The sequence below is a fragment of the Symphalangus syndactylus genome, chromosome 14 (genome assembly GCF_028878055.3).
Source record: "Symphalangus syndactylus isolate Jambi chromosome 14, NHGRI_mSymSyn1-v2.1_pri, whole genome shotgun sequence".
Classification (NCBI taxonomy): Eukaryota; Metazoa; Chordata; class Mammalia; order Primates; family Hylobatidae; genus Symphalangus; species Symphalangus syndactylus.
This window is the reverse complement of record NC_072436.2, coordinates 35,695,242-35,717,562: the sequence shown is the minus strand read 5'-3', so window position 1 is coordinate 35,717,562 and position 22,321 is coordinate 35,695,242. Positions and strand designations below refer to the sequence as shown.

Here is a 22,321-nt window from a genome sequence, read left to right as displayed (position 1 = left end):
AGCCCCCTCTTTACCCTTTCAAACCTCTGATCACAAGTTTCCTCCCCTCCCTCTCTCTCATTTCTTCTCTCTTTCTTTCTCTGTTTACTGTCTCTGTCCCCACCTCAATTGTAAGCTGTTGAGGACAGAAACCACATCTATATTTTTTGCGACTGGTTCTCAAATAATGTTTGAATGAGGGAACAATTTTAAAAAACATCCATTCTTGCAATGATAGCCAAAGAAATGGAGCACCTAGACTCAACAAACAACACTGCCCCTTCTTCTTCTTCTTTCTTCCTCCTCCTCCTCCTCCTTCTCCTCCTTCTTCTTCTTTCTTCTTCTTTTTTTTTTAACAAAAGTTCATTCTTATCTAATTCACTCAATCCAATTCTGACTTATGCCCAAGTAAAAAATAATGTTTATATCCACTAGAATATTTTACTCGCTTCACATCATTAGTGTATGTACATAATCCTGACTGCACTACTGTTGTGAATTTTCAGGGCAGCTCACCATCAAGGGCCATAATGAGGCCTGTGAAACAGCAGTGTCAGGAAACAGAGACCAGCCCTCTTAACACTAAAACAATGTCTGAAAGTCAACAGGTCCTCCCTCCCACCCCTCTTGCAATGTGATAATGTATTGTTTAAGGAGAAGAGGAACTGGTCTGACCAATTTGAAAATGGAGTTGACTGGTGTCTTTAGCATGACGGGGATGTGGCCTATATAGGATTCCAGATATGATTTGAAAGTTGGGAACTAACATGAGAAAAGGAAGTGAAAATCAAACCTCTTCCAGTAAGACAGGTAAACCAAGTCGGATTGAATTCTCGAGTATTTGTAAGAAATTACTATCTGTAAGCTTAATGATCTTTAAACCACTTTTGCTTTCCTTGTTCCTTATCCAATGGTTTGCCTGTTTGGAAAAGCACAGAGCAGAACATTTGCTTTAGAGCATAATAAATGGCTAGAAAACGAAAGCTTTAGAAGAAAGTGTGGAAATGTGGAAATGTTATTCAATCTAGAAACAAATTTGAAATATATAAACTATACTGCCCTGCCCCACCCCCGACAATAAAGACATCTTTTAAGCACAATGTTTGGGACTCTTCTCTTTGTTTAGATGTGGAAGAAATAAAGAAAAGAGTCATCTGGGAACAGAGTTCATGTTTATGGTATTCATGTTGGTCTCCCTTGCTTCCACAGTGGCTCCCTCTTCCAAACCCTATTTAGTACAACCTGATCCATGAACTTAGGGAGTCAGAAAATGGGATGCTGTCAACTGTAAATTCCAGTCAGGCTTGCCCTAAAATTTGATCATACCCTGACTTCACTCTCATTCCTCAGACCTTTTAGGAACAAGGACTACAGAAGAATGAAGATCTGTTGATTTCTGCCCTCAAAGAAAACAAAAAACGAACGGTCATTCCCCTAAACAAAACCAATCAAAATCAAGTATGGGAGCACTTCAATTCTTCCTTTCTTACTTTCTCATCCACAAAATGAGGGACTTGGACTAGAGGACTTTAACAGTCTCTTCTGGGTCTAAATCTCCATGTATGTTAAATCTAAATCTCCAAGTACATTGAAGCCCACTTTTATAATTTTTAATAGCTAGCTCAACATTAAGCAGAACCAAAAGCCACTCTCTTAAGCATTTGCTACACACCTGACCTTGGGGATCAATCATCAAAGGCCATCTTCTGCCTTGAGTAACCAAAACGCCATTTTCTGTTGATACCAAGTCACGGGGCAGCCCATCAGTGTTCCATTGCCGTATCTCGTAGGGATCTCCAAGAATGTTAACGAGACTGAAGGAAGGATCGATTGGGATCTCCAGAGACTGACAGTCCTGGATCCAACACTCTATAAGCTGTAGAAGGGGGAAGGCTTACTTGAGTAGAGTCAGGAACACTCAGTAAACGAGGGCACATGCAAAATGTGGTGGGCAGTGGTAAGTCAGTGGCTGAAGAGCTAAGCCCTCCCGATCTCCACAGATGTGCTGGCATCAGAGCATGGGACACAGGAAGTAGACCAAAATCAGGAGGCCTAGGTACTCTAACTATACCATTAGTTAGATGTGACTTTGGAAACATCATTCCCTCTATTTGGACCTCAGTTGTCTCATGTGTAAATGACTGGGTTGTCACAGTGGTTTTCAACCAGGTTTGTATTTTCCCTGTTGGGAGAGTCTGAAAGCATATGGAGAAGTTTCAGGTTATCACAATGACTGAGGGTGTACAAGCAATCAGTAGATGAGGGAAAGGGATGTTGGCATATGACCTCCTTCAATGAGTGGTGCAGTCATGCACAACAGAGAACTGTCTGTCCCCAAAAAGCACAATTGGCCCCAGTGAGAAATATGGCACCCTAAGAGCTTAGAGCTCCTGGAGAGTCTATGTGAGAGTACTATATCAGGTTTTATAACTCAAGGACAAGGGTAAACATTTTTAGGAAGACATTTCAAAAAAATGACTGTAAAATTCTTTCAAATAATTTCATTTCCTGGAAAATGCATGTAGATGAAACTTTTATTCTCTGATAAATGAAAGGCTCTTTCCTTCCTTCCTTCCTTCCTTCCTTCCTTCCTTCCTTCCTTCCTTCCTTCCTTCCTTCCTCCCTCCCTCCCTCCCTCTCTTTCTCTCTCTCTCTTTCTTTCTCTTCTCTTTCTCTCTTTCTTTCTTTTTTCAGAGTTTGCTCTTGCTGCCCAGGCTAGAGTGCAATGGCGCGATCTCCACTCACGGCAACCTCCGCTTCCTCGGTTCAAGTAATTCTCCAGCCTCAGCCTCCCCAGTAGCTGGGATCACAGGCACCCGCCCCAACGCCGGCTAATTTTTGTATTTTTTTTTTTTTAGTAGAGATGAGGTTTCACAGTGTTGGCCAGGCTGCTCTTGAACTCCTGACCTCAGGTGATCCACCCGCCTCGGCCTCCCAAAGTGCTGGGATTACAGGCATGAGCCACTGCACCTGGCTGAGGCTTTCTTTTTTATAGCAATAAAAGCCTAAGGAAGCACAGATTCCTCCTGGTCCTGCCTGCTCCTTTCTGTTGACTGGCCCTCTGTTGCAGTTTTACCAATTGAGAACACCTCATCCAGGCTGGCTTTACATGCCACTTCTGATCATAAAGGTAGGGGACTCACTGTCTCTTTTCCTCCCCCCAGGTTTTTGAGCTGTGTAAATGATGAATAGCTTTCTAAGACAGGAGAAGGAAAGGGACGAACGTGTTAAGGAAAGCCTAGGGGTAAGACCATCACTGGCTGATGGGGGAGTGAAGGGCTGTGAAATATATAAAGAAATTCTACCATGAAGAACCTCTACAGCGAAGAGCCTCCATCTGAACTCAGAAAAATGAACAACCCCCGGCTCCAGTTTCAGCTGCTTCTTACCCCTCCTTACAAAAAGCAGGGTTACTCACTGACTGCCTGTACTGGGCTGTGAAAGCCCCATAGTAGGCCACACAAGCTGCTGCTATGAACACATTCCCAGTGATATTTGATATTTCTTCCTCAAACTTCTGTATGCTTTCTTCCCATCGAACCTGCTCATCTTCTAATGCTGCCGTCAGCTTTCCAGCACGTACTAGACGTGCTTTTGTCAGGGCCATGGTCTTTGCTAGAAAAATTTTAAGAAAATCAGATTGTACAATTAAATATTTTCGTAAAGTATTAAAAGCTTATCTACCTGTTTCTTTTTATAGCAGAATAGCATTATTTAGCTAATGATGTCAATACATCTCTATGAAACCTTACACCAATTCAGCATTAATTCCCATTTCAGCACCAAGTCTAAGTTTGCCTTTTCCATATCGAAAACTCTTTTTTTGATACTCTATTACTCTGGCTGAAGACAGTGCTTTCTGTATCCTTGTAGTATTTAGTTTCTGGATCAAATTCACATACTGTTTTGTGTTTCAATATAACATGCTCCAGTAAGGCTTGTTCAGGTACAGGATGTTGAATATATAAAACATATGAGTTCTTATTTGATCCTAGAAGGCTAATGAAAATACATTCTACACATTGGATAAAAGCTGAAACCCAATTGGCAAAAACTTCTTCCTACTTCTGAAAATCAGGCATTTCCTGGCCAATGTAAATTTTATGAGTTACTTACCCAGGCTTTCTTTTTCATTTACACCTTTGTCATATTCATCTTGTAAGGCCCGTATTTGATCTTCTACTTGTCTTAGTAATTCTTGCTTTTCTCTCAGGGTAGCCATGGTAATGTCAAGTTCAGCCTAATAAAATCAAGCAACTGTTTAAGAACAGGGCCAAAAAGAAGGCTGAATTTGCCCATTAATAATACAGATCTAAAAAAAATTTTATATATGTTCCTCTTTTCATGTCCAAAAAGACTTTGATGTGATATATAAAGTTAAAACAAATATAAATTAGAGTAAAATACAAGAACAGAAGTAAATGAAACAAAACAAAATCAATAATAAAGCCCAACAGAATAAATCATAATAGAGAAACGAGTGTACTGAGCGTTTGGGATGAATTAGGTATCACAATGGATTATTAATTTTAAATGATGCAACAAATTAAATATTCATGCCATAGTGGAAACTAATATTTCCTAACTAGTTCTCCACATCAGAGGTCTGCACACTATGGCCTGCAGGTCAAATCTAGCCTGCTGCCTGTTTTTGTACAGTCTGCAAGCTAAGAATGGTTTTTACATTTTTAAATAATTAGAAAAAAATCTTTAAAAGAATAATATTTCATGAAATGTGATAATTGTGTGAAATTTGAACTCCAGTCTCAATAAATAAAGTTATATTGGAACATAGTCATGCTTATTCATCTATTTATTGTCAATGACTGTTTCTGTGCTGCAACAGCAGAGCTGAGTACTTGCTGCAGAGACCATATAGTCTGCAATGCATAAAATATTTATTCTCTGGGTCTTTATAGAAAAAGTTTGCCAACCCCTGCTCTATAGCCACAGTTCTTTCAGTAACCTGCTCCACTAAATGATCATTCTTTTTTCTTCTTGGGAAGATGAAGGGCTTCACATCCAATGACAGGGTTAAGCTGGTTCTAAAACCTCAGATGACACCATTAAGCATGGAAGTATTTAGCAAACGGAAATACAGACCATCAGATGCTTGAGCTAAAAAGTACCTTAAAAAAATAGATTAATTCCCTTTTTTTCAGATGAATATACTGAGGAACTCATGTTCCTCTTATGCTGAAAGAAGGCTGATTTCAGAGGCAATTTCTGAAAAAAAAAAAAAAAATTGCCAGCTCTTGTTTAAAACAAAAGCTAATTTCCAAGAGTTTTGTCACTGTCTATATTGCATAGGACCACAGTAACATTATACAGAGAACTTGAAATGACTGGCAATCATGGCCTTCAAGTCTATAAAATATCACAATACAGAAAATGTACCTGTGCGGCGCGGAGCTTTTGTCTTTTTGGTTCGACGACCTTGACCACTCGAGAGTACAAATCCATAGCTCTTACCCACATGCACATAGATTTACATGCTTTGGACACTTTCTCCACTTTTTCAGGCACAAAATCAGGATTATTAATATACTTTTGAAGCTTTGCCAATATCTGAGGCTTTATGTTCTCCTTATCATATTCTAAAAGCCTTTTTAGAAAGTTAGAGTCACCAAGAAGTTGCTTTGCTGATGGCCAATCAGGCCTGAAAGACAGACATGATATATTAATGGCACTGAAATGAAGTAGTATAAGAACAAAAGAAATGTATTTCTCTGAGAACATTATGATATTATCCCAGTATGTGGGTAATTTTAATCTTGGCACTATAATTTTAGTAATTGGTAGTTAGGCGCACCACAATTCAGGGGGTGAAAAGAAAATGGGTGACTAAGGTTCCATGCGACCCAGCTTTGGTAGAGAAAGAATTACAAAATCATAGTTTTAGAAATGTAAGGCATTATAGAAACAATAGTTTTATTTTTAAAGTGCTGCAGGCACTCACATTTTACCTCCTTTATCATAGTTCCCACCCTTAAAATCACCTGCCAGGACACTACAATTGCTTTCTAACTGGGCTTTACGTCTCTTTGAACTTTGCTCTTCTGAACTTTTGCCAGATTGATCTTTCTACCATGAAAATCTGATTAGATAAAAAATGTTCAACGATTCTCAGTCCCTTCTGCCCACAGCTCTCTATCTGTGCTCTGCAGAGCTCTTTGGGTCCTACCGAGGTACCAGTTTAAGGGTCAGTGGGAACCTCTCCACCCTGTCTCCTGGAGGCCTGGTGGTGATGTGGTGCTCTGAGCCCTTTGCCTAGTTTTACATAGAAAGGTTCATTACAACATAATTTTATTGAAAAAAAGTTTGTATTGCTAAAGAAAGTCTGAAAACTACGTATCTGCAAGATGAAATCTGAAGTGTTTAGTGCAGCATTCAAGACCTTTCATGATGTAATTACTGGCCTCCTGCCCAGCCTCATCCCATTCCAAGAACATCAAAGCTCATTCCTGAGCTCGCCTATGGTCCCACTATCCAACAGAGCATTGTTTTCCAAAAAACCTACTTGCACATCCCCGGCTGGGCTTAGGCACTCTTTTCTCAGCACACCCAATACTATACAACTCTCACATGGTAATGAAATTATTAGCTTTCATGTCTGTCTTCCCACTAGCCTGTGTATATCTTGTAGAGAAAAATATATCTTCCACCGTCTAGTACAAAATAGATGTTGGGGAAGAAAATGCTCCTTGAATCAATTTGTTGAATGACCAACTGAAGCAATGAGAAGGTAGAGAAGGGAATGAATATATACATTACCATGGAGGAAAACAGTAAAGAACTCTTACCAGGTATCATGGCAATACGTGACTCTGAATTACTCACTTGGCATTCAAGAGAATGGAGATTGCTTCCATTACTGTCATGACCAAATCTGGGGGCTTTGTAAAAACCCTGATTTCAGATATATCTGCCTTATCTAAGGAATCCAGTGCTTTATGGGCAGCATCCAGTGCAGGTAGTGCCTCATCAAGATCTCTTTGAGCATCATCAGCTATTGCTTGGGTTTCTTCAGCTTTGACTTTTGCTGTTGCTTCATCCTCCTGCACAGTGTTACGGACCTAACCATTGAAACATGACTGCTTAAGTGGCCTCATTATTTGAATTTTAATGTTTAAAACAAAGCCAATAATAATGAGTCATCTTTGCCCTTTGGATTAGAGTAATGATGAAAGGGAATTAGCTAGATTGCATTTTATGCTCTCCTTTGTCCATCTATGCCATGCCAATAGCATAATGAATATAAACTTATTATAACAAACAGTTACGTCTTAGGAGAGACATAGTTGCTTTATATTTGTAGGTGGTGCTTTTCTCACAGTTCTCTGTCCCATTCACTGGGCTGCATCAATTCTTGGGGACAGAGCCAAACTGATTTAGTAAAGGGAGATTGTTTACAACTTAAAAGCATTGCTAAATTGCTAAAAAAAAAAAAAAAAAAAACTTTGCTAAATCTATCACTTAATTATTTTAATAACATATATAATAAAAAAATCCAATCGTGTCTCATTATATATAAGTGATCAGTTGCTGACTGAAGCCTTTTCCACATTCTCAGGAACTGCAGCATACCTGATCGGCACTTTCTTGATCCACTGCCAATTTTTCCATCAGGGCTTCAACATCTTGTGATTTTGTTAAAAGTACGGGCTCTAAAGCTGAAAGATCTAATTTCATTTTATCTACTAGTATGTTTGTTTCTAGTAGCTTGGTGAGACCATTCTTCACCCGATCTCGTGCCTAAGTGACAATGAAAATTTCTATTATAATGAGTATTATAAACTCTAAGTTTACTGGTATCAAACACATATTACTCATGTATTAGACTTTTACATCTACAGAATTGGTAAATCAGTTTGTAATAATTCATGTTGTGAACATATTACAAATTGGGAAATGTTCAGGTAATGGAACTCTAGAAATGGTCATGACATTCATCACAGTTGCTTGGATCCATGCCCTCTGGCCACAGCAGTGGGATGTCACTGGGCTGTGGCTCACTGAGAGTGAGGACCACATGGTACTGTTTTTATTCTCCGTGGTAGCATGTTGAATGAGTGAGGAACAGGTCCAGATGTGAATCCCTGGAGGCTGCAGCTCTGGGAGCTTGTTTGCTCTGGCCAGCAGGGCTGAGGACCCCTAGGGAGATGAGGTCCAGAGGGTGTAGCTCTAGTTGCTGGATTTGAAACCTACTTCCCTGTGGTAGAAAACTCTTGACCATGATCAAAGGGCTGGTATCTGGTAAAGGGGACACCTGGGAAGAACTGTTTTTCGAAGGTGAGTCAGAAAGCTTGGCTCATGGCTGGAGCAGTGGCTCACACCTGTAATCCCAGCACTTTGGGAGGTTGAGGTGGGTGGATCATGAGGTCAGGAGATTGAGACCATCCTGGCTATGGCGAAATCCCGTCTCTACTAAAAATACAAAAAATTAGCTGGGCGTGGTGGTGGGTGTCTATAGTCCCAGCTACTTGGGAGGCTGAGGCAGGAGAATGGCACAAACCTGGGAGAGGTTGCAGTGAGCCGAGATTGTGCCACTGCACTCCAGCCTGGGTGACAGAGCGAGACTCCGTCACAAAAAAAAAAAAAAAAAAAAAAAAAAGCTTGGTTCAAATGGGCAGATATCAAAAATATCAGTCAAGTTATTTCACAAGGCAGGCATTTTACCAAGTAAAAATCCTCTGAAAAAATTTAAATATCTATATTGTAAATGCTTCCATTTTTAGTGTGTTTAAAATGCAGAAAATTGCAGGTCGTGTTAATATCCTGATGATGATGATGATGACGGCAGCTTCTAATTTCTGAGCACTTTATATGTGTCAGATCATAGTTTCAGGAATTCACTAACAGTGTCTTAAATTACATGACAGTCCAAGAGGTAGATACAGATTTTCTTTTAGTCTTATTTTCTACTAAGGCTTAGAGAAGTTACTAATGTGCTCAAAGTTGCACAGTCAGAGGCAGAACATAGGCTGTACACAGTTTGGCTGATACCCCAGTCCTTGCTCTTAGTCAGAACCACTGGCACATGTTCTTTACAACACCATCTGTATTGCTTAACAAAATGTTTTCCTCTGTATTAAATACCACAGAGATGACCAGTTCACTGCATAACTTTGATGGTCTTGTGATGCCCATATCATTCTACTGAGTCAAGGATACTTGCATAAATGGCAGAAGGAAAATATATATAATTATTGAAAAAGGAGAAGGCCCTCAGACCAACAGCAGGAAACACTTTTTGGTCATATTTTAGGTTGTCAGGGGCACACGTCGGGATGGAGGGGGCCTGATATGGTTTGGATCTGTGTCCCCACCCAAATCTCATGTTGAAATGTAATCTCCAATGCTCGAGGTGGGGCCTGGTGGGAGGTAATTGGATCATGGGGACAGTTTCTCAAGGCTTACTACCATCCTCCCTTTGGTGCTGTCATCATGATAGTGAGTTCTTGTGAGATCTGGTGTTTAAAAGTGTGTGGCACCACCCCCCTCTCTCTCTTGCTTCTGCTCTTGCCACATAAAATGTGCCTGTTTCCTCTTCGCCTTCTGCCATGATTGAAAGTTTCCTGAGGCCTCCCCAAAAGCTGAGCAGATGCCAGCATTATGCTTCCTGTACAACCTGCAGAACTGTGAGCCAATTACATCTCTTTTCTTATAAATTTCCCAGTCTCAGGTATTTCTTCATAGCAGTGCGAGAATGGACTAATACAAGGCCCTGACAGGTAAGACAGTAAATAGAGTTTCCATGCATTCTCAAAAGTTCTGAGTTCAAGCAAAACAATATTTTCATGGACAATATTGAACCTACTGAAATAATCTGCTTCCTTTTTTCAGACAGCATAGACAGGTAAAGATTGATAAGCTCCAGGTAGGAGGTGGGTGTCGTGTAGTACCGCCTGCGCAGCTCATTGTAATAGCGCTCTGCCATGCTGGAGACACTCGAGTGAACATTCACGCACATCAAGGGAAGCTTTTCTTTCAGTTCTTCATTTCCAGCATCGACTTGTGAGAAAAATGTCTTTGACACAGAAAGAAGTGCTTCTTTGGGCCACTGTGAATCAAGGAAAAATCTAGAAAATCTGTTGTGTCATTTCAATAACATACAGTTTAATACCAAGAAAAACATATTTCTCGGGAACTCCTCCCTGCCCAGTCCCCTCTTTACCTAGTTAACTCCTACTCATGTCTATGGTGCTTAATGAACTGAAGGGCTCTGTCCATTTGAGAGGTGCCTGGGTCTGCATTTACTGACCAATATGTCTCCACAGTATCACACACACAGAAGTTGTTCAATAAATATTTGTTGACTGAATGAATTAATGATTGAGTGCTTCTAGAATTCCATAAATAAATCACATATGTTACAGGGACCTTATGTCCTCACTCTGTTTGTTAATAGTTGGGACCTCACGTCCATCATTATAATCACTGTCCTGCACACCTCAACTCCTTTGCTCCTCTCTTGCTTCTTTGAACTCACTTGAATATTGGTCAAATGCAACTCTCTTACTCCATGCCTGGAACTGTGCAGCTGAGCATGGCTGGAGAAAAATGTACAACCTTGCCAATTAGTATCACTTTAAATTTTTGATAATTAGCTTTCTAGTGCAGCCCAGAAATGCTTCTACATTTTCTAATATATCAGTTTTATGCTCTCCTGAGTATTTCACACCCGATTCTACTTCCTTAAACTGCTGACACTTAGTCTTTCTTCTTCACTCTCAGCCGATGACCTTACTACCTATATCACTAAAAAACAATAGCAATGAAAACAGAACTTCAATGAGCTCTTACCCCCACATCTTCCCACCTACCTGCATCTGTGCTCATATATTCTGCCTCCCCACCTGTGGATGCACCCTGACCAGGTCAGCCCCTTCTTTGACGACTCATTCTCATCCCTTCTTTCTTATTCAAGGAAACTGGTCCCACAGTGCTTAACTCGGTATGCTGCATCATCAGTATATTTATCTTTTCTGGATCATTTACATCAGCACACATGCACGCCGCTTGTGTTTCACATTTAAAAATACTTCTCTCTTGACCTCACATGTCCCCTAGCTCTTGCCCCATCTCTCTGCTTTCCTTTGGGTCAAAACTCAAAAGTGTTGCCTATAACCACTGACTCAGATTTCTCTCCCCTCTTCTCTCTTGAACCCTTTCCCCCACCATCCATTGAAACAGATTTTGTCGAGATCGCTGACAACTTCCACATTGTTAAATTCAATGGTCTCCTCTTCCTTTACAAATTCTGTTTTGTCTTTGTTCTATGATTGCCACGGTCATTCCCTATATGAATAAATTCCTAGGAGGCTTTAAAGCTAATACAGGTACCCATAAGTTACTCTTGGACAATGTGTTACCCCTTTAAAGAGCAAGCAAGTCCAACTTCTCAAAGAGATATCCTGGGATGTCACCAACCTGCACAAACCAGTCAATGGTGCAGCAGTTCACAAGGGATGGAAACATCCTGCATCGGGACCGAAAGGCCTCCCCAACTGGGCTCATGCAGAGAACAATGTGCAGCTTCTGACGCACTTTGCTGATGAAGTATTGAAACACCTGACAAAAAGAAAGCTATTTTTCAATTTAAAATAATGATTAAGCAACAATGAAAATAAGTGTTGGCTAATGCATCTGAGGCTCCCAATATCAAATATAAAATGTCAGCATAGTAGATATGTAAATTTTCTTGTTCAACATTCACTCCAACCTCTTTCTCTCACACAGTCTGGAAAGATTAAAAATGACATTTTGCAAACTCCATCGCGGCTAGGATTCTGGATGTGATTTAGGTCCCTTTCACCTGTGTACTTAAGAAGATCCTTTGAATAAAGGGCCAGTCATACAAGGTTTTGCTGTGGGACAGAGGACATCTGGGACAGACGGGCAGGGTGCTGCACAGCATCAGGTTTTACAGGTGCAGAGCCTGGCAGAAGTTGCATGGTATGGGAGTTTTTTTTTTTTCTTTTTCAACTTTTATTTTAGATTCTGGGGGTACATGTGTAGGTTTGTTACAAAGATATATTGTGTGATTCTGGAGTTTGGACTATGACTGATCTTGTCACCCAGGAAGTAAGCACAGTACCCAATAGGTAGTTTTTCAACCCTTTCATCCTTCCCTCCCTCTCTGCTCTTTTATTCTGCGGTGTCTATTGTTCCTATCTTTATGTCCATGTTACCCAATGTTTAGCTATAAGTGAGAACAGGTGGTATTTGGTTTTCTGTTTCTGCATTATTTGCTTATGATAATGACCTCAAGCTGCACCCATGTTGCTGTAAAGGACACAATTTCATTATTTTTAATGGCTGTGTAGTATTCCATGGTGCACACATACCACAATTTCTTTATCTAATCCACCACTGATGGGCACCTGAGTTGGTTCCATGTCTTTGCTATTGTGAATAGCGCTGCAATGAAACATACAGGTGCATATCTCTTTTTGGTAAAATGATTTATTTTCCTTTGGGTATATACCAGTAATGGGATGGCTGGATCAAATGGTAGTTCAATTCTTAGTTCTTTGATAAACTATCCTGTAGCTATTATTTCTGGAAGTGGCTCCTGATTTCAGCTGCTTCCTGATGTGATGGAGGACACGTGGCTCTGGAGCTAGCGGCTGATGCAGAGGCACACTGACTGGTTTAGTGGCTCCCTGATTCAGTAGGAATGGTTGTGGCAGAGGCAGCTACCTCCTTGACCATTGACTTCTACAGTGTACATTTTATATTCATTCCAAGGAGTTCAGTCTGGAATTTCTTTCTTTGGCCCTTCCAATGATTCTGTGTCCGTTTAATAAATCCCTTCCTGCTTACATTAGCAGAAATAGACTTGCATCTGTACCTATAATCTCCGACTTAGCAGGAGAGACAATTCTCATAAAGGGAAACAGTAAAGATATAAGAAAGAACAGCCAGAGAGTTAAAGAAGGTGCAGAAACAAGGAAAAAAGCTGGGGTGAACAAGTAATGGTGTATGGGATCTAGCATGGTGTTGGAGAATGGAAGTGTACAGCAGCCACACTGTTCCCGAATGAGTGAGAGAAGACACATTCCTGCTTTGTTGTGTCATAACACTGCTGCTAGGCAAGGGCATCAACAATGCTAGACCTATGCCTTCAGCCCTCCACAGGCAGGATGCTGCAGTGTGTGAAATAAACTAGTGCTTAAAGATGAATAAGAGAGGCTGGCCAGTTTGGACAAGACTATGACCTCTGTGGGGCAGTGGGATTTCTGTTTTCTGCTTCCCACAGAACTTTCTGCAAGTCTGGTGACCCAATGCTTTAAACACCGAAAATAAAATACATAGACTACAAAGGAAACCAATTATATTGAAAAAAATTCTATTCATGGACCCCTTCAGGGAATCAGTGAATGGTTAAATAAAAGGTGAAGAAACCTTTTTGTAATAAAGCCACATAACTACTCTGGCACGTCCTACCTCGTCTCTGTTCCCCTCGGAAATCCCTACTTCTTTTGCTCTTGGTCTGGTGGCCGCTAAAATCTGCTCCAGTTCATCCTTTTCAAATAAATTAGGCACTTCACCTGAGTTCAGGATGTTATTTATATCTTCTAGGAACTCCTCCACTACAATCTGTAGAAGAAAGCAGTGATCATTACAACTTGCTCAATCATTTTCCATTTATTATAAAGCAAATATTTATTCTAAAATTCACATGAATCAATTTCATCTTTAAGAGAAGATAATCTTAAAAATTACATGGAACCCTGAAGTTCTAACATAGCAAGTACACTGATTTTTCATTTTTCCTTTGTGTTTTGTTTCTTAGCAGGCATTCCCATTTTACCTGGGTCAAGTCATATGTTCAAGTATTTTATATTCTGCCCCTTTCAGTTACCATTTCATCATTAATACTAACCCATAGTTCTGTATGTACTCATCATATTTATCACAAATATAGAAGCAGAATGCACCATTGAGCTGATGCACCATACATTTACACGGACAGAGATAGTTTACAGTCTTGTTTACATTATAAGAACAATTTTAGGCATATAGCTTTTCTCCTTAGTTGGATTATTTTCTTGAAACAAATTCCCAGGAGTGAGATTAGCAATTAAATGCATAAATATTTTCTGGATTTTGAAGATTTTACTATTTCTCATCCAATTCAAGTGTGACTTCATCAATTTTTAACATTTATTTTTGTTAATTTGGGAGGTATAATAAATGCTTCCTTTTGGAGAATTTATTTTGGATGTTTTTGATTATTAGCAAGGGAAAATATTATCCCACATTTATTATTGTCCATTAAAAAATCGGTCTAAACTTTGCAACCACCTGCATCTTGGAGTTTTCTTTCAAATTTGCATGAGTAATTTACATATTTTGAAATAGACTTTTTGTCTTTCAACACTGATGCAAATATTTAAAAGTAATCTGTCGTTTACCCTTTATTTCAGTTAACTTTTTAGTTATATAAAAGCTTGAGTACTATATATTTAACTATGACAAGATATCTGTTATTTTATTTTCTTCATTTGAAACTTTTTGTTTTTCTTAATAAACTTGGTATAATTGTGTCTGTCAATTTTCCCCAAGAGCAAACAGTAGTTTTCTGTGTTCTAATTTATTTTTGCTTTATCTTGTTCCATTTTCTTATGTGTCCTGTGACATTTTTTCCCTCCTAAAGTTTTAAGTAAACTAATTTGTGTAGTTTCTAATTTTTGATTCAAATCTACAAATGTAAATTTGAGAACTGTTGGGTTGCATTCCACAGATTTTTATATTAAGTTCATTTTTCTTAGTCTCTAAGAGATTTTGACTTTCTTGATCTTTATATGAACGTTTTAAAGTCCTAAGACACATCATTAATTTCTCCTTTAATTAAAGCATGGGCAAAGAATGTTATGAGTACAGCTTATGCTTTTAACAATTTAATAAAAATTTCTTTAAATCTAGTATATGATTAATTTTTGTAAACATTCAGTAGTATTAGAAAATATTTGCTTTCTCTGTAAAATATGAAATATAGTATATAGCTATTAATTGTAGCTTAGAAATTATATTACGTAAAATATCTAATCATAGTTATTTCTACTTTAAGTTACAGCCAATTAAACTCTATTTTTAACATCTTGTTTCTCTCAATTTCTTCTCACATTTATAATGTTTTGTGTATATATAAGTTCATGTATAGACACATGCATTTTTATTTTTATGGTTACATTTACTCTTCATTATTGTAGAACATTTGAGATTGATTGGGGCTTCCAACAGAATGTAATAACTTTTTGTCTAAAGAGAAGCAACACAATATGACTCGATCTTTGGAGCTTTAATACTTGGAGACTTTTTATATAACTAGTTTGATTTTTAAAAGCAATGTTAAAAGCACTATCAGAAATATCTTAATTTTAGGATAATCAGAAACTACAGATAAGCAAAACTAAGACAATAAAAATCACTCACAATCCCATGATTCAAATGTTTTCTCTTTGTACACAGGGCATGCATGTCTAGATATACATTAAAATGTGGATATTTCTAAAATATAATTTTAAAGTTTTTACATAGTGCTCTAGTATCTGGTTATATCAGATATTATGTATATGACTTTCACTGGACATTAATACTCTTTCAGATTATTATTTAAAAACATTACAATAGATATTCTTATACGTGCAACTTTGTACATAGCTTTGATTATAATGTAAAAGAAATGTAAAGGCTTTACCTACATATTGCCAACTACTTTCCAGAAAGGTTTTGCTAATTTATAATCTCCCAGTGAAGAATAAACAGGCTTATTATTCCCACACCTCTGTCAACACTGTATATTATGATTTTTAACCATTATCAACTTGCAAGGCCAAGTCACTGGCATTTTTATTTATTACAATTTCCTTCATTAATGGTGAGGTTGAAAATTTCTTCAGGTGTTTAAAGCCCTTTGTTTTCTGAACTGTGTATTCACATTCTATCACATTTTTTCTATTTCTTCTATAGATGTGCTTGACTTTTCCTTTTCCATTTGTGATAAGTATTTTTATAATAAGATATAAACTCATTGCATGTCATAGATACTAAAAATATTTTTCCAATTTTTTCTTTGTATTTAATTCTGCTTACAGTATTTAAAAAAATTTATGCATCAAATCTATCTATCACTTTTTTATTCATTGGTTAATTTCTAGACGGGTTTATTTTCTCTAAAGAAAAAATACTCAAGAATAATCAATGTAGAAAGTCCTCTGCTATAGAATTAATTCAAGATCAGTTAAATTAGCTGTCGTAGATATAGATGTAATCCTACTTCAATTTTAAAGGTAATTTAACCCAAAAGATAGCCCTTATTTTTTCCTTTCTGTAGTAAAGTCATGTTTCCCTAATTGAATTTTTGGTAAATTATTTTCTTATATGCACTTTTATACAGTTTATTACCTTCTGTTATCTTTGCCTTTTCCCTCGAAGAAAAGTTAAAAACTTACCTCCTTGACCTTTGATCAAATTTAATTACTAAGAATTTAAGGAGGGAAACAATACTTGGTAAAATAAATAAAAATGTATTATAAAAGTCTTTTACAAGCTGTGGGAAATCTGTTATCAAAGGGAACAGTCCCCTTGAACTTCATCCTACAAACTGTTCAAAGCACACACCTGATTGTAACACCCATACATTTCCTGTTCTTACCCATGGGCTGTTTAAACACACACCTGGGTGTCAGTGAAAAGGAAAACCATATTCTTGTCTTCTACACCAGCCATTTTGTACAACTTCCTCAGGTCTTCATGAAAGCTATCATAATTATATCCCCGGCTGAGTTCAATCTGCAAACATTTGTAACCGCATATATGAGCTGCAAGTCTTGTGAGTGACTGCTTTCCTGTGCCTCCTACTCCGACAAGCAGGGCATTGCCTCTTTCTTGACGTATCATCCGAGCAATCCTGCCAACATCAGAGCAGAGAAAGGTTTATTTCAAGTTCACAGACATGGCTCCTGCTCAGGGAGCCTACCCCAGGGCCAAAGGCTGGTGGCCAGTGGAGCCTCCTCTCTGGGCAGGATGCTGCAAGGGAAGAGCAGGCTGCATCTGAGGCCAGGGTTTGGTGAACAGCACTGCTCAGCTTTTCTCTTTTTCATTCTTTCCCCCATTCCTAACAGGCTGTTGGGTCTTGGCCCTAGTCGTACAAATTTAGAATAAAGTAAAATCTCTTTTCCCTGAAGTCTGAAGGACTTTGTTGGAGACCCTAGCTGATCTAGGCCACAACTTATATTGTCAGTTGGTAAGCCCAGGTTTCCATTTGTAAGAATGAGCAAGCAGAAAAATCACTGAACCTAGAAAAAGACACCATAGTGCAGAAGGAGAGATCAACAGAACACTTTGAAATGGATTTACTGCAGGATACCAACACAATTTTAGAAAGTTTCTGATTCATGTTAACAGGAATTTTTTTTTTTTTTTTGAGATAGAGTCTTGCTCTGTTGCCCAGGCTGGAATGCAGTGGTGTGATCTCAGCTCACTGCAACCTCCGCCTCCTGGGTTCATGCCATTCTCCTGCCTCAGCCTCCCGAGTAGCTGGGACTACAGGCGCCCGCCACCACGCCCGGCTAATTTTTTGTATTTTTAATAGAGATGGGGTTTCACCGTGTTAGCCAGGATGGTCTCGAACTCCTGACCTCATGATTCGCCTGCCTTGGCCTCCCAAAGTGCTGGGATTACAGGCATGAGCCACCATGCCCACCCAACAGGAATTTTGAAAAGCCCTGCAATGTTGATACTAGAGAGAAAGCACTCAAAAAGGAGGGAAACCCCCCCAAATTTAGGAAAAGTTGGGTAGAGATGGAAAATCTACTAAACTGAAAACCTGAGTGGAAGGTGATGAGTCTCATAAATAGAGTACTGTGGAGAGTTGAACAGGAAAAGTAGAGGCCAAACTCCAGGAATATACCCAGAACTCAGAAAAAAGATAGCAATCTTAAAATAATGGGAGAGAAAATGGAAGATAAGGAGGGCAAATCTAGGAGAAACAAATGGCATCCCAGAGGCCACATCATAGAAATTACAGGAATGAGAAGGAATAGAACTGAGGCAATGGTGACTGACATAATAGAAGAAACCACTGGGGCTGAACCCACAGACCCAAAGGTCAAGAAAGAAAATTAGAGGAGAGACAAAACACTAAATGTTTCCTAGGAGATCTATAAGTAATTTACATGTAGAAGTTTTATAGTAGAAATCTATGTTTTAAACATAATTGAAAAGTTTATGATTATCTAATGCAGAAATAATAGATTATCACCAAAGGAACAAATAATTTTAGGCTGGCTTCAGGCATCTATTCGACAAGATGACATTTTACAAGACAATGGTTAGAGGGAGAAAAATACCATGTTATGGCTCAGAGAGTAAATAATCTGCAAAGCCTCCCTAAAAGATTCCTTGAAGATATACACAAATATGAATGAAATTTAAAAACCTGGGAAGGGGGAAGGATATTAGTATAAAGGTGACCAGTATGTATGAGAATCAACTCTATACATTGTTGTTAAGATGATAGAAAAGGCGGCGATAACATCAATAAATTCTTAAGAAGACATAAAATAAAAACATAATTTAAAACTTATCATTACCATTGTCTAAAATCTAGAAATCATGGGAGAAATATAAAAGCAGGTTTAATTATTTTTCCTCTTCCTCCCCTTCCTTCTTCTGGGAATGTATCTATCTATCTGTCATCTATCTATCTATCTATCATCTATCTATCTATCTCTCTCTCTCTCTCTCTCTATCATCTATCTATCTAATTTATATTGCTGATAATTGAAGAAAACAATATTCAAATATTTTAAAATTATAGTGGCTTTATTATTTTTTGACTATGAAAACATCACATGGTCACTGTAACTCATTAGAGAAAACCATTGCTAACTCTTTCCCACATGTAAGCTTCATCATGGGGGCCTGGATGCTGTCCATTTCTCTGTGAGAACAGTTCATAGCATTTGGCGGGTGCTCCATCAATTCCACATTCAAGTAACCAACTTCTAGAGACTGTAACAGTTAGTTACTATATACATCATCTTTGGTGGCAGGAGGTAGGAGCTATGTAGTGTAAGAATAGAACAGGGAGTCTACGAGGACTTATTTAAAAAGTCTTCCTCCAGGACAAGGCACAGACTCCCAGTCATTATTTAGGATCTTCTGAAATAAGACTCAAACTTTGAAATTTGTTTCCTCCACCTTTACATCCTCTCCTGCTCCTCAGACAGGTCCACTTTTTCCATATCTTGAGTGCCTTGGTAAGATGGCTTTGTCTAAAACCGGGGTCAGCAAACTGGCCTGCGGGCCAAATCCTGCCCCTTAACAATGTGGTTTTTTAATGACCCACGAGCTAAGAATGGTTTTTAGATTTTTTTTAATGGTTGAAAAAAATTTTTAAAAAGTAATATTTCATGATATGTGAAAATCCTTTGAAATTCAAATATTAGTGTCTATAAATAAAGTTTGTTGAAACATAGCCAAGCTCATTCATTCACTTACTGTCTGTGGCTGCTTATGCATTATGACAGCAGGGTTGAGGAGTTACAGTATGATCTGCAGAGCCTGAAATAGCTTTTCTATCTGGCCCTTTACCAAAGTAGTTTGTCAACATTTTCCCCAGAACTTTTGGCCAACTCCTCTACTAGAATAACGAAGACCCATAGGCACCATTGTCATTGCTATGTGTCTGCCACAGTACACATCTACTGAAAGACACATCAGATGTCTATTTGCTTATTTCTCTTCAGCTGCCCAGGCGAGTATAAAATTGAGGGCAGAGTGAATAGAAAATGATGTTTTCTTATTTTTCCCATAATGTACAAGTGTCCTACAGTTGATGAAATATTGAATATGATAAAAATCTTGCACTTTATATGTCACTCTTTCCTTATTTCATGTACATTATTATTTATAGTAGTTTGATTATTTCTATCTGAAACAACTAGAAACAAACTACTTGTCCATTCTGCTTTGTAGTAGTATTTTTTTCTGGCAATTTACTTATAAATGGATTGAAAACTTCCTCTAGTAAGAATCCTCTAATGTAGTAGCTAAGTTATATTTTCTCTCATGTGGTAGGCAAGAGATGGTTCTCCTAATTAGTGGCTTAAATACTAATAGATTTGTTCTACTATCCTTGGAGTGTGGTGACAACTTTGGGGGCATACAATGGGCAGAAACTGCCTGGTACATTTGCTCTTTGAAAGCACAGGCTCTGAAGCAAATTTTTCCCCCTGAGTTAAAAGACTTTTACTTACCCTATGTTAAAAAGCCAAAAACTAAAATGTCACCAACAAATGGAAATGTAATGCGCGCTAAATTACTGAGTATTTAGTAATTAATCCATAACTCACTTTCACAAAAAAGTCCTTTCCATTGCTAATCAGCATTAGTTGTTTGAACGCTCTTACAAGCAGAAATATGTTTTCTCTGATTCCTAACTACTGATCCTCTCTTGAATAAAAGAGAACAGTCTACATCATTATTTACATGGCAGTCCTTTGTGCATCTGAAAACCGAATCTTCACCATTCTACAAATGGTTTTTAATTTCCGTCTATAATATTTTAAGCAAACCTTGAGGAGCCTGGTAATTCTCCTTCACAAAAGTAAGAAAGATTATAAATAGAATTAAGCCAACTTTGCTTATGGTCTGGTCTATTCCCCAGGAAGTTTCTCAGACCAAAATTCTGCCATTATTTTTTTCCTTGTAGGCTTAGGGCCTGCCTGAGTGATGGGAATAAAAGTTGTTAGGGGATAGCATGTGGGTATGCTGCCAGGGGGACAGAGGGGAAGCAAGTGGCATCTGGACAAGCCAATGACAAACGACCTATGTTATAACACTTAAGCTGTGACAAACATAAATCTTGAATTAGGGCTAATTAAAGAGCTGAAATATGGAACAGGTGAAGACTTTATTTGCTTATGGTTTATGTGAAAAAAAATCCTAGGGATTTAACTGTCAGTATTAACAAGGACCAACACTAAAATGTAGTTGACACAGGAAAAAAACCAAAGCCATGAAAATCTTGCTGTAGCAGTAGACCATGGGAAATCCTACTCTCACTGTATTTTACTATATTTATTCCACAGAATATGACATCAAATCTGGATGCTGCATTTTAAGTAGAATATTGAAAAATTATAAAGTGCTCAGTATGTGAAGACTGGAAGTAATCTCTAACAGGCAATAAGAAAGATGTGGGATAATTTTGCCTGGAGAAGATAAAGCTAAGAAGAATATGGGAATCATCTTCAAATATTTGGAGGGCTGTTATGAAAAAAAGTGAGTCCATTTTGGGTAGTGGCACCCACAGTAGAGTTAGAGCTGAAGCACTGGCTGTGATCCCCACCTGCCACTTACTGACTAGAGGACTTTGGACCATTTACCTAATCTCTCTGTGGCACACTACGTTGTCCAAAAAGTGGCTGCAGTAATGCCTCTAGTCCTACTTGCTCTTTGATTCCATCAAGAGATAGGGTTTCTGTACTCTTCTTTTGACCTTGAGTGGGCCTGTATGACTGCACTGACTAGAAGAGCACAGTAGAAATGATGCTATGTGACTTCCAAAACTATGTCAAAAAAGCCATTTGGCTTCTGCCTGGCTCTCTGTCTTGCAGCACTTGCTTTTGGATCCCTGAGCCACCATGTTGAGAAACACAGATACCCTGATGCTGCCATGCTGAGAGACAAGTGGAGAGACTATATGGAGGCAGAGATGCTCCAGGCACTCCAGCGGCGATCTGATTACAACTGCAAGAGAGATGCTCAGAGAGAACAGTCGCGAAAATTGAGAGATGATAAAATGAACCTGTTAAGGGTAGGAGTGGCTTATTATGTAGCAATAGACCACTGGGACATTCTCTGAGCCTTACTTGTAAAGAGATTATGATCCTGAGCTACAGAGAGATTGTTGTACCAGGTAAATGAGATGCTCCATATCATGGTTTCATACCCACACTGAGTGCCTTAATCATGACTGCTTCACAGGATGGGATGGATACCAGAAGCACAGGAGGCAGACGTTGGCTTATCCTGGAAGGATCATTTTAGCATTAGAACTGTCAAACAGGACAGGAGCCATTTCAGGAAGTGTGCCCCAAGGACTGCAGATATTTAGGCTGGATGCTCATGAATGTGTCAAGGTTGTCCCTCATAGGACACTTGCAGTGGGTAAGAGTCAGACTCGCAAGCAGGTGAAATCTTTGATCCTGGATTGAACTCGTTTTGCTATAATTTTGAAGCTCTTCTTTCTTTAGGCATGCATGGAATTAGCCTTGTTATACCGTACATGTATCTCTGTAAACAACCTCATATCCTTTTTATA

General features: G+C 38.6%; 1 protein-coding gene across 10 annotated transcripts in view; it reads right to left on the bottom strand.

Annotated features, from left to right (window-relative positions):
- DNAH6 (dynein axonemal heavy chain 6) overlaps positions 1-22,321 on the bottom strand; it is a 350,848-nt gene that overhangs the window by 107,708 nt on the left and 220,819 nt on the right. For all 10 annotated transcript variants that reach the window (XM_055243630.2, XM_055243633.2, XM_063617552.1 and 7 more), the window contains 11 exons: positions 16,669-16,900; positions 13,432-13,584; positions 11,413-11,553; positions 9,800-10,042; positions 7,567-7,734; positions 6,820-7,055; positions 5,377-5,638; positions 4,096-4,219; positions 3,398-3,594; positions 1,652-1,855; positions 773-898 (listed from right to left, as the gene is read on the bottom strand). In XM_055243630.2, the coding sequence (XP_055099605.1) occupies positions 773-898; positions 1,652-1,855; positions 3,398-3,594; positions 4,096-4,219; positions 5,377-5,638; positions 6,820-7,055; positions 7,567-7,734; positions 9,800-10,042; positions 11,413-11,553; positions 13,432-13,584; positions 16,669-16,900 (2,086 nt within the window). The remainder of the gene's footprint in view (positions 1-772; positions 899-1,651; positions 1,856-3,397; positions 3,595-4,095; positions 4,220-5,376; positions 5,639-6,819; positions 7,056-7,566; positions 7,735-9,799; positions 10,043-11,412; positions 11,554-13,431; positions 13,585-16,668; positions 16,901-22,321) is intronic.